The sequence below is a fragment of the Pongo pygmaeus genome, chromosome 16 (genome assembly GCF_028885625.2).
Source record: "Pongo pygmaeus isolate AG05252 chromosome 16, NHGRI_mPonPyg2-v2.0_pri, whole genome shotgun sequence".
NCBI lineage: Eukaryota > Metazoa > Chordata > Mammalia > Primates > Hominidae > Pongo > Pongo pygmaeus.
The window spans coordinates 82,279,296-82,296,513 of NC_072389.2; the positions used below are offsets into that span (position 1 = coordinate 82,279,296).

The window sequence follows — 17,218 nt, forward strand, 5'->3', positions numbered from 1 at the left end:
GTGGGCTTCTTATGAATGGTTTAGCCCCAACCCTCTTGGTGCTGTCCTTGTGACAGTGAATTCTTGTGAGATCTGTTTATTTAAAAGTGTGTGGCACTCTCTCTTGGCTCCTGCTCTGGCCATGTGAAGTGCCTGCTCCTCCTTTGCCTTCCACCATGACTATAAGTTTCCTGAGGCCTCCCCAGAAGCTGAGCAGATGACAGAATCATGCTTCCAACTAAATCTCTTTTCTTTATCAGTTACCCAGTCTTGGTTATTTCTTTATAGCAATGTGAGAACAGACTAATATCATAACCAAAACAGCATGGTACTGGCACAAAAACAGATACATAGACCAATGGAATAGAATACAGAGCCCAGAAATAAAGCTGCTCACCTACAGCCATCTAATCTTTGACAAAGTCGACAATATCAAGCAATGGGTAAAGGATTCCTGTGCAATAAATGGTGCTGTGACTACTGGCTAGCCATATGCAGAAGATTGAAACTGGATGCCTTTCTTATACCATATAAAAAAATCAACTCAAAATGGATTAAAGACTTAAATATACAACCTCAAACTATAAAAACCCTAGGAGAAAACCTAGGACATACCCTTCTGGACACAGACCCTGGCAAAGATTTCATGACTAAGACCAAAAAATCAGCTGCAACAAAAACAAAAATTGATAAATGGTATCTAATTAAACTAAAGAGTTTCTGCACAGCAAAAGAAACTATGAACAGAGTAAAAAGACCACCCACAGAATGGGAGATAATATTTGCAAACTATGCATCTAACACAAGTCTAATATCCAGGATCTATAAGGAACTTAACAAATTAACAAATAAAAAACAAAGAAAAAGTGAGCAAAGGACACGGACAGACACCTCTAAAAAGACAACACATATGTGGACAGCAAGCATGTGAAAAATGCTCAACACCACTAATCATTAGAGAAATCCATAGCAAGGAGATACCATTGATCTCACTGATCCAAATCAATGAGTTACATGAGATACAATCTCATACAAGTCAGAATGGCTATTATTAAAAAGTCAAAAATGAACAGATGCTGGTGAAGTTGAGAAAACGGAATGCTTATATACTGTTGGTAGGAAAGTAAGTTAGTTCAGCCACAGTGGAAAGCAGTTGTGATGCTTTTGCAGAGAACTTAGAACTACCATTTGACCCAGAAATCTCATTATTGGGTATATTCCCAAAGGAATATAAATTGTTCTACCATAAAGACACATGCACATGTATGTTCATCACAGCACTATTCACAATAGCAAAAACATGGACTCAATCCAGGTGCCCATTCATGGTGGACTGGATAAAGAAAATGTGATATATATACACACATACATACACACACACACACCATGGAATATTAGACAGCCATAAAAAAGAATGAGATCATGTCTGATATGATTAGGCTTTGTGTCCCCACCCAAATCTCATCTTGAATTGTAATACCAAATATCCCCACATGTCAAGGGAGAGGCCAGGTGGAGGTAACTGAACCATAGAGGTGGTTTCCCCCAAGCTGTTCTTGTGATAGTGAGTTGAGTTCTCACGAGATCTGATTTTTTTTTTGGAGATGGAGTCTCGCTCTGTTGCCCAGGCTGGCGTGCAGTGGCATGATCTCAGTTCACTTCAACCTCCGCCTCCCAGGTTCAAGCAATTCTCCTGCCTTAGCCTGCTGAGTAGCTGGGATTATAGGCGCCCGCCACCACACCCAGCTAATTTTTTTTTTTTTTTTTGTATTTTTAGTAGAGACGGGGTTTCACCATGTTGCCCAGGCTGGTCTCAAACTCCTGACCTCAAGTGATCCACCTGCCTTGGCTTCCCAAAGTGCTGGGATTACAGTTGTGAGCCACTGCACCCGGCCGAGATCTGATGGTTTTATAAGGGGCTCTTTCCCCTTCGCTCAGCGCTTCTTCCTGTCGCCTTGTAAATAAGGTGCCTTGCTTCCCCTTTGCCTTCTGCCATGATTGTAAGTTTCCTGAGGCCTCCCCAGCCATGCGGAACTGTGAGTTGATTAAACTCTTTCCTTTATAAATTGCCCAATATGGAGCAATTCTTTATGGAGCAGTATGAAACAGACTAATACAATGTCCTTTCCAGGAACACGGATGGAACTGGAGGCCATTAACCTAAGTGAACAAATGCAGGAAAAGAAAACCAAATACCACTTCTCATTTGTAAGTGGGAGCTAAATATGAGTACACATGAACACAAAGAAGAGAGCAATAGATACCAAGGCCTACCTGAGGGTGGACCTTGGTAGGAGGTTGAGGACTGAAAAATTACCTGTTGGGTACTACGCTTATTACTTGGGTGATGAAATAACCTGTACACCAAATCCCCATGACACAAAACTTACCTAAGTAACAAACCTGCATATATGCCCCTAAAACTAAAAGTTAAACAACAACTTGTATATGTGTTTGTGTATGTATGTGTGTGTGGGTGTGTATGCATATGTTTACTACTTTGTAAAGAAAGTTAAAATAGTTATACTATTTTGATAGAAACATCAAATTCCCACACATCAAATATTTATGGTGTCATTCCCACTGAGTTTTTTTTTTTCTTATTAGCTTTCTGCTATGGTCTTAATGTTTGTGTGCCCCTCTCCAAATTTACATGTAGAAACTTAATCCCCGGTGTGATAGCATTGGGTGTGGGTCCTTTGGGGAAGTAATTTAGGAGGTCTCTGATCTTGGGAATGGAATTAGTACCCTTGTGAAGGAGGTTGAAGGGAGTAATCCTATCCTACTTTTCAAAGGAAGAAACTGAAACTTACAAAGGTTAATAAAACCTTGGTGAAGTCACAGAGCTACTACATGATCTATTTGGAATTTGAATTCAGGCCCGTAACTAGAAAGCCTGTGCTCTTAACAGGTGCATTATATTGTTTCAACACTTGCTGACTGCCTACTGATTGCAATATTTCATTTAATAGCCACACAATTCTTCGGGATGTGTCAAAACCTTATATTTTACTGATAAGGAAACTGACACCCAGAGAAATTAATTAACTTGTCCAGGGTCACACAATAACAAAACAGTAAGTTCTAGGTCCATGCTTTTAACATTGCTCTTAACTGCTTCCCTAAATACCTTCCCAGTGATGATCCAAATCCAACCCACATCATCACTTTCAACAATCCTGTTTCTTCATAGTTCCTGGGAATGGAATAGAAAATAAGCTAAATGATTTAATTTATTCTAGAGTATAGTTCTCCAAGTATCCATTTACGACTTTGTAGTATCAGAGAAAAGTGAATTCCCAGGGATGCAGGGCTGGGGGATATACACCTAGCACTAGAAAGAAATACCTTCAAGACTTCTCAATTTTTTCCATATGGCCCATGTTTATCATAACTAGAAAATAATGTATTATATTAAGGAGAAATGAGTTTTCTACCTGCATTAGTTAATATACAGGGTATCTGTCATGGAGTCTATTAATTTAAAAGAACTTAGCTGAACTGAAGACAGCTAGCATCAAGATCCACACACGGGCAATGTCTCTCATTTTTTTAAGTGTCATTATTTCCGAGAACCCAGACTTACATAAATGTGGTTAAAAACAGTAAGTATTTACTCACTGCATGAGGCAATCAATCACTAAGGTGAGCTTAGAGTAGAATATAGCCAGAGAGTTAGCATGATGGAATACTATCAGGCTGCTATAAGCAGAAACCTCAATAAGCACATCTGCTTACTGAGAAATAAAATCACTCAACGTCACATGTTGGGCCAAAAGAGCTTATAATTTATTTACTTAAAATTAAGATTAAATAATTAATGGTCCTACTTCTGGCTCTCAAATATCATTTTCATGATATTTCTTACCTATTGTAATAATTGACATGCCTGGTTGAAATTTTTTTTAAAAATTATTTTACCATAAAGTATTTTATGTACTACCTTTCTTCAAGAGATATTTTTAGTATCTTTTGCACAGGTATGGACAAAAACTTAGGAGAATAAAAATTTTTTTTAATGTTTTTGTTCCCTGAAATGTTTTAATAAAACCGATACTTGAGGGAAGTGTGCTATTTTACCAGCTTTGAGTAACTTTTCTTAGCACTGTTTTAGGGAAGGGTGGTTAATCACAGTGTGTAGGTACAATACAGTTATTAAAACTGGTCTTTTCAATAAACGACACTCAAGAAATTATGCATCTATAAGGGCAAGAAAAACAAAATGAAGTCTCTACCTCACTTTTTTTTTTCAGACGGAGTTTCGCTCCTTTTGCCCAGGCTGCAGTGTAATGGCTCAGTCTCGGCTCACTGAAACCTTTGCTTCCCCTGCAACCTTCGCCTCCTAGTATTAGCTGTTTTTTTTTTTTTTTTTTTTTTTTTTAAATATGAGGCAGAGGCCAGGTGTGGTGGCTCAGGCCTGTAATCCCAGCACTTTGGGAGGCCAAGGCAGGTGGATCACCTGAGGTCAGGAGTTCGAAACCCGCCTGGCCAACATGGTGATCCCCATCTCTGCCAAAAATACAAAAAATTAGCTGGGTGTGGTGGCACGTGCATATAATCCTCCAGATACTCTGGAGGCTAAGGCGGGAGAATCACCTGAACCTAGGAGGCGGAGGTTGCAGTGAGCTAAGATTGCACCACTGCACTATAGCCTGGTCAACAAGAGCAAAACTTCATCTCAAAAAAAAAAAAATTAATACCAAATGGACAAGAGACTAAAAGTAAAACCTCAAGAATATAGGAGAATATCTTCTTAACTTTGGGATGGGATATTTTAAGAGGAGAGCAAAAACCTTTATAAAAGACAATATTGACAAATCTGACATACTAATATTAAGAACTTTTGTTCATCAAAAGAACCAACAGACAATAAAAACACAGCTCAATAACAGGAGTAGATATGTTTAATAAATTTGAACAACCTAGGACTAGTGTCCAGAACACACAGGAAATTCTAACAATCAGTAGAAAAATGTGCAAAAGATTTGAACAGGCACGTCACAAAAGAAGAAACCCAAATGGCCAATAAATATGAAAAGGTGCCTCAACTTATCTGCCAAAAAACAAATGTACATTAAAATCTTGGCAAGATAGCACTGTCTACCTACAAGAGTAGCAAAAATCAAAATGTCTGATAATAACAAGTGCTGGAAAGAAAGGAAGCAACAAGACTTTTATATACTGCTGGAAGAAATGCAAATTGGTACAATTTCTTTGGAAAACTATTTAGCATTATCAAGAAAAGATAAAGAGAGACATATGTTATGACCCAGGAACTCTGCTTGCTAGAGAAATTTTTGCACAAATACCAGGATACATGCTTACAGGCACATTTTTCATAAAAATAATCCAAATGTCCATCAACAGTGGAATGGATAAATACCACTGTGACAAATTCATACAATGGCACACTATACAGTAATGGAAATAAAACTGTACAACATAAATTCTCGAAAACATAATTTTGATAGAAGGAAGCCATCAAAATACAGACAGTAGGATTCCATTTACATGAAGTTCAAAACTAGACATGTTTAACTAACATATGGTGTTTAGAAACAGACCCTTAAGTGATAAAACCATAAAGAAAAGGAAGTCGCTTCTTAAAAGTCAAATTAATAGTTTAGCATAAAATGCAGAGAAAGGAGTGTGATTAGCAAAATAAACAGGGGCAGACAAAACAGTTCTGGGATGCTGACAATGTCCTACTTCTCAATTAGTAGTCACTGAGGTTTTTGCCTCCATAGTTTTCATTATTTTGTGCAAGTAAGTATCTGTGTACTGTATTACATAAGGCAAGAGGTTTCAAAGATACATTTTTAAATAGTCCAAAAATAGTTAGTTTACAAAATAATAATAGAAAATATCACTGAACCCACAGAAATACAAGCAACAATTGGAGAATATTATGAATACCTCTATGCACATAAACTAGAAAATCTAGAAGTGGATAAATTCCTGGACACATACACCCTCCCAAGACTGAACCAGGAAGACACTGAATTCCTGAACAGACCAATAATGAGCTCTGAAATGGATGCAGTAATAAATAGCCAATCAACCAAAAAAAGCCCAGGATCAGAAGGATTCACAGCTGAAGTCTATCGGGTATACAAAGAAGAGCTGGTACTATTCCTACTGAAACTATTCCAAAAAATTGAGGAGGGACTCCCCCCCTAACTCATTCTATGAGGTCAGCATTATCCTGGTACCAAAACCTGGAAGAGATACAACAAAGAAAACTTCAGGCCAATATCCTTGAAGAACATCAATGCAAAATTCTCAACAAAATACTGGCAATCCAAATCTAGCAGCACATCAAAAAGCTTATCCACCATGATGAAGTAGGTCTCATCTCTGGGATGGAAGGTTGGTTCAACATATGCAAATCAATAAATGTGATTCCTCACATAAACAGAACTAAAGACAAAAAAACCCCACATGATTATCTCAATAGAGACAGAGAAGGCTTTTGATAAAATTCAACATCCCTTCATGTTAAAAACTCTCAATAAAGTAGGTATTAAAATAACATACCTCAAAATAATTTGTCATAATACCATCTATGACAAACCCACAGTCAACATCATACTGACTGGGCAAAAGCTGGAAACATTATCCTTGAAAGCCGGCACAAGACAAGGATGCCTTCTCTCACCACTACTACTCAACATAGTATTGGAAGTCCTGGCCAGGGCAATCAGGCAAGAGAAAGAAATAAAGGACATCCAAACAGAAAGGGAGGAAGTCAAACTATCCTTGTTTGCAGATGACACGATCCTATATATAGAAAACCCCATCATCTCAGTCCAAAAGCTTAAGCTGATAAACAGCTTCAGCAAAGTCTCATGATACAAAATCAATGTGCAAAAATCACTAGCATTTCCTACACACCAACAACAGTCAATCGAAGAGGCAAATCAGTAACAAATTCCCATTCCATATTGCCATAAAAAGAATAAAATACCTAGGAATACAGTCAACTAGGGAGGTAAAAGATCTCTATAAGGAGAACTACAAACCACTGCTCAAAGAAATTAGAGATGATAAAAACAAATGGAAAAACACTCCATGCTCATGGATAAGACTCAATATCGTTAAAGTGGCCATACTGCCCAAAGCAATTTATTAGATTCAATGCTATTCCCATTAAACTATCATTGATATTCTTCACAGAACTAAAAAAAAAAAATTTTTAAATTCATATGGAAGCAGAAAAGAGCCAAAATAGCTAAGGCAATCCAAAACAAAAAGAAGAAAGCTGGAGGCATCACGCTACCCAACTTCAAACTATATTACAGGGCTATGGTAACCAAAACAGCATGGTACTGGTACGAAAAAGACACATAGACGAATGGAACAGAATAGAGAGCCCAGAAACAAGGCCACACACCTACAACTATCTGATCTTCGACAAACCTGACAAAAGCAAGCAATGGGGAAAGGATTCCCTATTCAATGAATAGTGATGCAATACCTGGCTAGCCATATACGGAAGATTTAAACTGGACCCCTTCCTTACACCATGTACAAAAATTAACTCAAGATGGATTAAAGACTTAAATGTAAAATCCAAAACTAAAAATCCTGGAAGACAACCTAGGCAATACCATTCAGGACACAGGCAAAGATCTTATGATGAAGACACCGAAAGCAATTGCAACAAAAGCAAAAACTGACAAATGGTATCTCATTAAACTGAAGAGCTATTGCACAGAAAAAGAAACTATCAAGAGAGTAAACAGATAACCTACAGAATGGGAGAAAACTTTTGCAAACTATGCATCCAATAAAGGCCTAATACCTGGCATCTATAAGGAACTTTTTTTAAATAAGGAACTTAAATTTACAAGATAAAAACCAATAACCCCATTAAAAAGTGGGCAAAGGACAAGAACAGACATTTTTCTAAAGAAGACATACAGGCAGCCAACAATCATTTTTTAAAAAGTTCCACATCACTGATCATTAGAGAAATGCAAATCAAAACCACAATAAGATATCATCTCACACAGTCAGAATAGCTATGATTAAAATGTCAAAAAATAACAGATGCTGGTGAGGTTGTGGAGAAAAAGGAATGCTTATCCACTCAGTTTGATGACATTTGACTACTGCTCACAACTATCTAAGCACCATCCAAAACAAAATACAGAACACTTTTTAATCACCCTAGAAATTTCCTTATGCCGCTTTCCAGTAAATTCTCCTTCTCTCAACACCTGCTTTTTGTTGTTTCTTTTTAAAAAATACAAACCATTTATAAGTTAAATCTGTCATATTCATGAAATAACAATTCAATTTTTCTTTATAGTAGTCTTCCAAGGGAAGCTAGCTGAAAAACGTCTGAAAAACATCTTCATTTTACTTTGGGCTATATACTTGTCACCTTCTGACAAAATATGGGTGTCATACCAGCTATATTCAGTTATGCATCAGTTGCAATGAGGAAACAACTATGTAAGCTGAGAACATAGTGAAGGGATCGAAAGAGATTCCTAGTATGGAATGCTTCCCATTTCTTCAGCTGAAGAATTCCAGCTGAAAATAAGAGAAGCAGAACCATGGGGTTTGGAAGATGGGCAGTGTCTAGCAGGATCTGAACATAGTTTTCTGAATATAATTAGGTTGAAAAAGCTCTTAAGGCTTACTGATTTATCTCTCTGAGCCTAGGCATGTGTTACATAGTCACAACGGTCAGCAAAAAGAGGAAAATGGTAGGGAAGAGTTTCTACCTTTCTACCTTATACAGGTATCGGTGAATGGAATTTTACAAGATAAGTTTTGAAAATACCAAAGCATGGCATGGTTTGCTATAGGTATTATAATGTAAATTGTGATTTCACATATCTCAATTCACTTCAAATCATCAATGCTGCCAGCTATGTGGTTTGCTTATTCAGATTCGAAAGAGTCACAGCTAAATCTCTATTTAAATTTGGCAGGATTCTATAAAGTCAGGAAAGGCAACTGGACAAACTCCATGTCCAATCCATCTGCTTAAACTGTTTACTTATAGTAACAGCATACACATGTCTCATGTTACTGATAAACCACAGAAAAGCTTCTGGGATGCTGTTACTATCCAAACTTAAATGTAATGCTTATCATCACAAAGTAATGAGAAAAGTCAATGCAAATACAGATCACATTCACTTGGACCAAATTTAATACAATGGTAAGAATAAGGAAAATGCTTTTGCATATGTAAGAGTATTTTTTAAACTCTTTTTTGAAATAATTGAACATTTCTTCAATAAAAAAAATTTCTTCAATTTAGAAATAATTGAACATTTCTTCAATAAAAAAGTTTCTTCTATTTGGAGCAATTTATTTTACCTTAAATTCTAAAAATTAATTTTATTATTAAACATAAACATACAGAAAAGTCAGAAAAATTAGCAAACATGTATGTACAAATTAAATAATAATTTTAATTTGAACACTGTGTAACCAGTATCCAGTCAAGAAAAAGAAAACTAGAAGCACTGAAGAATCCACCTATATGACTCTTTCTGATCACACATCTCACCCTTCTCTCTGAACAATCACGATCCTGATTTTTAGGAAATTTCTTTTTCTATTTTCTTTATAGTTTTACCACCTATGTGTATATTCCAAAACAATATAAGTCCTTTTGTCTTTTCTTGAACTTTATATGACTGGAATTGTAACAGTATATATATTTTTTTGGTGACTTGTTTCACTAAAAAGAGTTTGTGAGATATATCCATATTGTTATCCACAGATGTAGTTCATTCATTTTTATGTTGAATGATAGTCCATTATATGAACATACCATAATTTGTTATCTCCAGCTGTTGATGGATTCTTGCACTATTTTCCATATGTGGTGATTATAAACAATGCTGCCATTGAACATTTGTGTATATCTTGCCTGGTGGATATATGCATTGCTTTCCATAGAGTATATACCTAAAAGTGAAATATGATACACATGTCTACAAATTTAGTAGACAACAGTAGACTGTTTGCTATATGGTAGGCTCAACTTATGTTATCACGAACATTGTCTGTATGTTCCCATTGCTCTAGTTCTTTGCCAATACTTGGTATTTTCAATCTAATTTTTGTCATTCTGATAAGTGAATCACATTATCACATTGAATTTTTAATTTGAATTGTCCTGATTATTAAAGAGGTTGACTATCTTCACATTTATTTTTTAGCTATTTGGATTTCTTTCAGAATGCCTATCCTCTTGCCCATTATCCTACTGGTTTAGTTTGTTTTTGCATCTCATTAATTTGTAGGAATTCCTTATATACTCTGGATGCCACTCTTTTGTTGATGATATATATATGTAAAATATTCTTCCCTTCTATTGCTCGTCTTGTTACTCTCTTCCTGGTGTCTTTTGATGAACAGAAGTTCTTATTTTCAGTGCAGCCCAATTTATCAAGTTTCCCTTTATTGTTAATTTCTTTTGTGTCATTTTCTTGTCCAGGTAAAACTCCGAGGTAAAGAAGAGATTAGTCTATATTATCTTCTAAAAATTAGTTTTTTCTTTTCATATTTAGATCCATCTGGAATCAATTTTTTGTTTATGATGTGAGATAGAAGTAACATTTTTTAAAAAACAAGGATATTCAATCATTATAGCCTTTATTCACTAAATAGAGCATACTTTCCCACAATGTTTTGTGGTGCTTCCTTTTTCCATATGTGCATAGACAAGTACCTCACGTCACGGATCAAGCATATATATATATATACAAATGGGACTGTTTATGAATTCAGTTATGTTCCATTCTTCTTTTTCTCCATCTTATCTCCAATAGAACACTATCTTAATTACTGTGGCTTTATAAAAAGTGTTTATACTTGGTAGAGCAAATCTTCCCATATTGTTACCTCTCCCTGCGCCACAAGTCTCACTCTGTCGCCCAGGCTGGAGTGCAGTGGTGCAATCTTGGCTCACTGCAACTTCTGACTCCTGAGTTCCAGTGATTCTCCTGTCTCAGACTCCCAAGTAGCTGTGGTTACAGGTGCCCACCACCACACCTGGCTAATTTTTTTATTTTTAGTAGAGACGGGGTTTCACCATGTTGGCCAGGCTGGTCTTGAACTCCTGTCGTCAAGTGATCCACCCGCCTCAGCCTCGCAAACTGCTGGTCATATTGTTCTTTTTCAACAGGGTTTTGCATACTGTTTCATTGGATCTTTGAAATTCCATATTTTAGAATCTGCGCCTACATATTGTTCTTTAGAAATTCTAAATAGTGTTTTAGAATTTCCAAAGAACAAAGTGTTGGACTTTTAAATGAGATTTCACTGAATCTACAAATTCTGATTTTTTCTCAAATGTGCTATATATCTTTAAAAATAATTAATATTTATATCTTTGATCATCGTAAGCATAGTTCTGGAGCATCTGTAGGTCTGTTTCTATTGGTTTTTATGCATGTTGTCTTGTCCCTTTGTATGCTTAATTACCTTACTGTGCCAAACACTGCGTTTGAAATTTATTTTGTTGAGATAATTTGAGACTTAGGTTGCTATAATCTTTCTCCAAAATAAATTTTCCAATTGCTTCTGTTAGCCACCTGGGGTATTAGCAATTTAGGATCATTTTAATCTTTTTTCAGTGATTTGGATTTTCACAGCCACCTACATGATTTGAAACTGAGCTGTCTGTGTAATGACTGGTGTACTTCCTGTCTACCCTTTTTCCTTGTACAGTCCTTTAAGATCCCAAACCAAAACATGAGTTTTTTTTGCCATAGTCTCTACCATTGATTGTCCTAGATGCCAACATTTTTTTTTTCTCACCAGTCCTGCAAACAATCTCAAAAGTACTAATCAAACTCATGTCCACTTCTTTTGGATCATCAACGGTACCTAGTCCCGAAATGCCAAATTTCTGGATCTTGGCTCAGTAATTATTCACTACTCTGTTTGCAGTTCAGTTTTATTTCATATTTTATCTAGTTTTATTGTCATCAGTGGAAGGACAGTTCTGAATTACCTGTCACTATTGCTAAGTCCATTCCTATAGAAATTTTCAAGCTTACCTTTTATTTCCTCAGAAGATAGCAAGCACAGTTTTATAATCTGTGACTAGTAATAACATAGCCTTGCAGTTCTAGTTTCTGCTTACTCATCATGACTTACTTACCTTCGGGCTTATCTTTTCACTATGGCTACTGGTCCTTGTAAAATTGTTTAACAGAAACTATCTGAGGCCTAGAATAAAGGTGTCTTCTTCCAATGAGGATTTGTATTCTCTTCTGCTTGATTCCTAAAGACACCGCAAATCAATCTAGGACAACTTTAAACTCAATTCACCATCTGAAATAATACGGGTGATGTGAATTTGAGCAGCAAATCTATGCCAGGGGTTGGACTATGGGTATAAATTCTGCATTGTGCCAAGGTGCTTTCTTCATAGTCCTGAGGGTGGGATGAGAAGGTTCATGATTATGTGATGGAGTAGGTTAATGTGGTCTTATCTTTATGAAAGGAAAATCGGAAAAATCTCCTATTAGACCTCATACCTAGGCAGCCCTTATACTTTTACTTTCATCACCTTACACGATGACGCTTGTAAACCACAACCCACATTTGCCAATCTGGCACATGCTTTTTGGAGCAATTAAGTTATAAGCACAACTTTCTAAATTCTCGCTTTTTCTTTGGACTGGGAATTCCTTAATTTCTTCTTAGCTATTTGATGCTTTTAAGAAAACTGCTTTCTTCCCCACCCAGCATTTTCAGATGTTTTTGTTGGGAGAGTTAGTACCAGTACCCTAGACCAAAGTATGTTAGTAAACAGAAGTGGCTTAAGATTTTTTTAAAGCATAACACATAAAAAAAGCTTACACACTTTTAATTTCTGAATGAAATCAGAAAACCCAAAAAACCAGAAGGAACCTGAAATGCATAGTAAGTACTACAAAACCCAGGTCTCCTCAGTTTCCTGACCCCTTCCATGATAAGAGCGTTACTATACATCACAAGTTTAACCCGTTAGGTCTAAAACAGTTCTCAGAACTTTAGAAAAATTATCTAAAGAAACACTGTGTCAAGCGACAGTAGAAAGCATCCATGTTTTGAGGTCTAAATTAAGCAAATAAAGACCTCAAGATTCATCTCTCACCATTCCTCCATTAGTGCTTACACTTGCCCAAGTTCCACCATCCTACCTTGTCACTTTTAGACTATCTTCAAATATCCTTCACTGGGTACCTGGCTTTGGCTCTAATGAGTTTGTTACTCCAGCCAGTTTTCCAAACAAAAACGAATGGCTATTTACAATTCCTAGACTGAAATCATAAATATCATCTGCTGAATTACACTGAAATGTTAGTATTACTCTACAGAAGTCTTCATGAAGTGAGTGTGTCTTGGCTAGGTAAAAAGGATTTTAGTTATAAAAGTAGCAAAAGGATCTTATTGTAGGTAAGTCTAAACTCTTAGGTGGTCCTGCAGTGTATACTCTGAGGACAGCTTTACAGCAAGCTTCCTGACACAGACCATTTAGACTGGGAGCCAGACAACATTTTTCTTCCCCAAATTATAAGAAATCAGTGGTATTTCAGTAAATTGCCCCTTTGTGAAGGAAATAACTTTAGGTAAATTTTCATCCTGAATACCTTTCTTATATAGATCATTTTGCCTTTTCCTCAAAAGTTCTATTACTTTAATCTAAAACAATATTCATGAGATAAGATACGTGTAGCAGTGTCTTCAAGCAATTACCTTTTAATTCAAAGTACTCTATACTTTACAAAAATAATCAGTATATAAATAATTTTTTAAAAGATCAGAGATTTTTCCTAAAGCACATTAAATCTTTAAATACTGCATATTCTAGCAAATGTGTGACAACTACCAGTTTCTGAACCTCTGATATCCTGAAAGGGATGTGTTACACACAAGAACTGACTTTACAGTTCTGCCACAATGCCACACTGAATAGGCTGCTTTCGATTCCTCCAGACGACTGTACTGTCTGATGCCAAAATGTAGTTGAGCACTACCTTGCAAAGTTGGACATTCATATGCCTGAGAACCCCACAATTCCACCATTGAGGCATATGCCCTAGACTAGAGCAGTGATTCTCAAAATATGGTCTTTGGACTAGCAGCATCAATATGACTTAGGAACTTGTTAGGAATACAAATTCTCCAGAACCACCCTAAACCTACTTAATCAGAAATCCGGGGCAGGAGTGGGGGGCAGCAATCTGTGTTTTAACAAGTTCTCTAGGCAATTCCAATGTAGACGAAAGCCTGAGACTCCCAGCTTTAAAGAAGTTCTTGTTTATTTACTTTGATACAAGAATGTTTGAGCAGCACTGTTTGCCCAAGCTTGCGTGCACTCTCTCTCTCACACATACACACACACACACACACACACACTGAAATGTCCATTGTCAGAATATATTTAAAAATTGTAGTATTAACAAAATGAAGGACTTATTCTACAGCAGAGAAAAGCAATGACAAACAGCCATATTTATAAGGCTAAATAAAACTTAGAACCATAACTGTGACTGAAAAAATAATTGTAGAGGTCTATTGTGCAATATTTTATAAAGGTCAAAACCAAGTAACATTATTTAACAATACATTTATGTGATAAAGCAATAAAGCTATTTCTAAAAAACAATGATACACCTTTAATTCTGTACAGTATTCCCTCTAAAGGAATCATGAATGGGGTAAGAAAGGATCATATTGGGAAACACAAATGTAGTGGTAACAATCTTATTCCTAAATTGGGTGGTGAGTTCATAGCTGTTCACTGTATTCATATTATTTTTTATTAATATTTCTTTTGTACATATCAAATATTACATTACAACCTTTAATCCCAGAAAACAAAACAAAACAAAACCCCGAAAATTACAGCTAATAAATGAAAATACCCATTACTTTAAACAGAAAATTAGAAACCACCTAAATATTATACATTATGTAAAATGTGATATGTTCATTCCATTAAAGATTTTTAAAGACATGATAAAGTATTTATGATAAAATAATGTAAAAAAGTCCAATAAAATGTTTAGAGGAAGATACAATAAAATGTTATCAGTTGCTATTACAGGAAGTTTTATTTCTTCTTTATACATTTAACATTTTCCTATAGTGAATAATAAATACTTTAAAAATCACTGAGGATATTTAAACTATAATTGAGGTAATTTAACGATTTAAGTCATTAAAGAAAACTGCCAAATCTGTTGGAATCAGGGGATATTGGTGTTTTGTAGAAATCTGGTTGTGATTTATGAGGCTTTATAATTCAAAGTTTTCTATTTTCTGCCATAAAGTCATACATCTTTATTATTGTGATTCCTGACAAAATAATTTCAGTTTGTTTGTGTGAGGAAAACATGACTGAGGAAACCATGACCTAAAGAGGACTTCAATTAAAAAAAACCCAAAAATAGCTTCAATTAAACAACTGAAAAGAACAAAAGTAAAAAAAAAAAAATTCATCTATTATTGACTAGCTTTAAAAAACACAGAAGAAAAGTATATACTGAGTCTGCCTTATAGCTCTATGTACTGTCATAGTGAGAAAGGATCACAAAGATTAAGGTTCAAAAGCCAGAGATTAGTTACACACCTCTTTTTCCAGTATTCTAGTGATCTCTCCTAGGGTCCGATCCAAAGCAGAGACTTTATTGTTTGCCCATGAGCCACTGTCTTGAACTTGTAGTTGTTTTAGAAGATCTTTGGCTAATCGCTGAAGCCTTTAATACCAAATGAAAGGAAAGAATGACATTAATGAATTAGACTATAATACTTCATTTCCCAAAACATTTTGAAACACAAGTTACTTTCAGTATTGGATTTGAAAATGCTTCACAGAGCATCTGAGGGGAGAAAAAACCAGACAACCAATAAAGCTGGTGTTATTTTATATTCATGACCACCAATTCACTCTTCATGGCACAAAACAGAACTAGAGGATAATATTATCAATCTACAGGATTAGCTAGAGCAATTGATGCCTTTAGTTTCTGTATGATTCTTAAATTAGAACAGAATTAGGAATGGGGAGAAGGTGAGAGGATGAGAGCAGAGAAAATGAGTATAAGAACTTGAGCAGGTTTTTATATTTTGATTTAAATCTTCGAATATTATTAGCTTTATAAACTCTCAGAATGTTGAACTTCCAAATGTTTGTTTACAGGCAGTTTGGGGATTGTCTGCTACTGCTCATATCATTTACTTAGACGACAGAACACGTATTTGGTTTTCACCAAGAAATACCACATTATACCTAGACTGTAAGAGTCTTCATTCACATCACTGTGTGCATTACTTCTTTGTGGCCCCTACCTTATACCTCACTCTTGGAGCAACCCTCCTCTGCTTTCTACTTATTTACTTGAGAATCCACTAATAGATGCTCACCAGATCTCCCCACTTTTCCCCTATATATCATCCCCATTGCCTTAAATTTTTATCTGTGGTAGATTCCACAGTACATCATTATAATCATTTTCTTGCAAATGTCCTACATTTCCTCTCTGTTGTTCTGTTTTTTACTCTTCTTAGACAAACCCCAGCAGTGGTAATAATGTTTGTTTAGCTCTTACTATGGGCCAGGCACCATTCTCAATGTCTTGCATGCATTAATTTCTTTAGCTGGATTAATGAAAACAACTGGCAGACTTTTCCATTTCTGAACCTGGTGGGGGTGGGGGGTGGGGGGAGTCAGACCATGCTAAATACTGGTAGGACTACTGATTCAAATCTAAACCTCTCTAGGGTGTTCATTCTCCCACTATCCACAAAGGTTTGCTTCATACATTCCCCACTCTCTTCAAAACTCCACCCTTTCCTTTCTCTCTCTTGCTTTCATAAGATGATCCTACATTTCAAAGAGAAAACAGAAGTTATTGGAACAAGAAAATTTTCACTTTCGGCCATAAAATCTACAAGCTTATCTGCATTTCACTCATCTTCTTCTCTGTTCCTCTTATTACAGTCATTCCTTCCAGACAGGACTAATTTCACCACACAGGATGTATGCATGAGTTCTTTCTGGATCTCAAGCTCTCTCTTCTTCCTGTCTCAGGTCTTTCTGCAAATGTTCTTCATCTTTTCCTTCTGAAATGCTTCCTCCACTCCCACATTACCTAGAACATTACTATTTATCCCTCAGCTCTTAGCACAAACATTACTTTCTCTGATTTGACTATTTCTTCAAAGCACTCATCACAAGAGAATTAAAAATACTTACTGAACTGTTTAA

The 17,218-nt window shown here is 35.9% G+C and overlaps 1 protein-coding gene across 9 annotated transcripts in view; it reads right to left on the reverse strand.

Moving 5' to 3' along the window:
* Nucleotides 1-17,218, reverse strand: part of SCAPER (S-phase cyclin A associated protein in the ER) — a 552,312-nt gene that overhangs the window by 216,416 nt on the left and 318,678 nt on the right. For all 9 annotated transcript variants that reach the window (XM_063652363.1, XM_054452429.2, XM_054452422.2 and 6 more), the window contains one exon: nucleotides 15,581-15,707. In XM_063652363.1, the coding sequence (XP_063508433.1) occupies nucleotides 15,581-15,707 (127 nt within the window). The remainder of the gene's footprint in view (nucleotides 1-15,580; nucleotides 15,708-17,218) is intronic.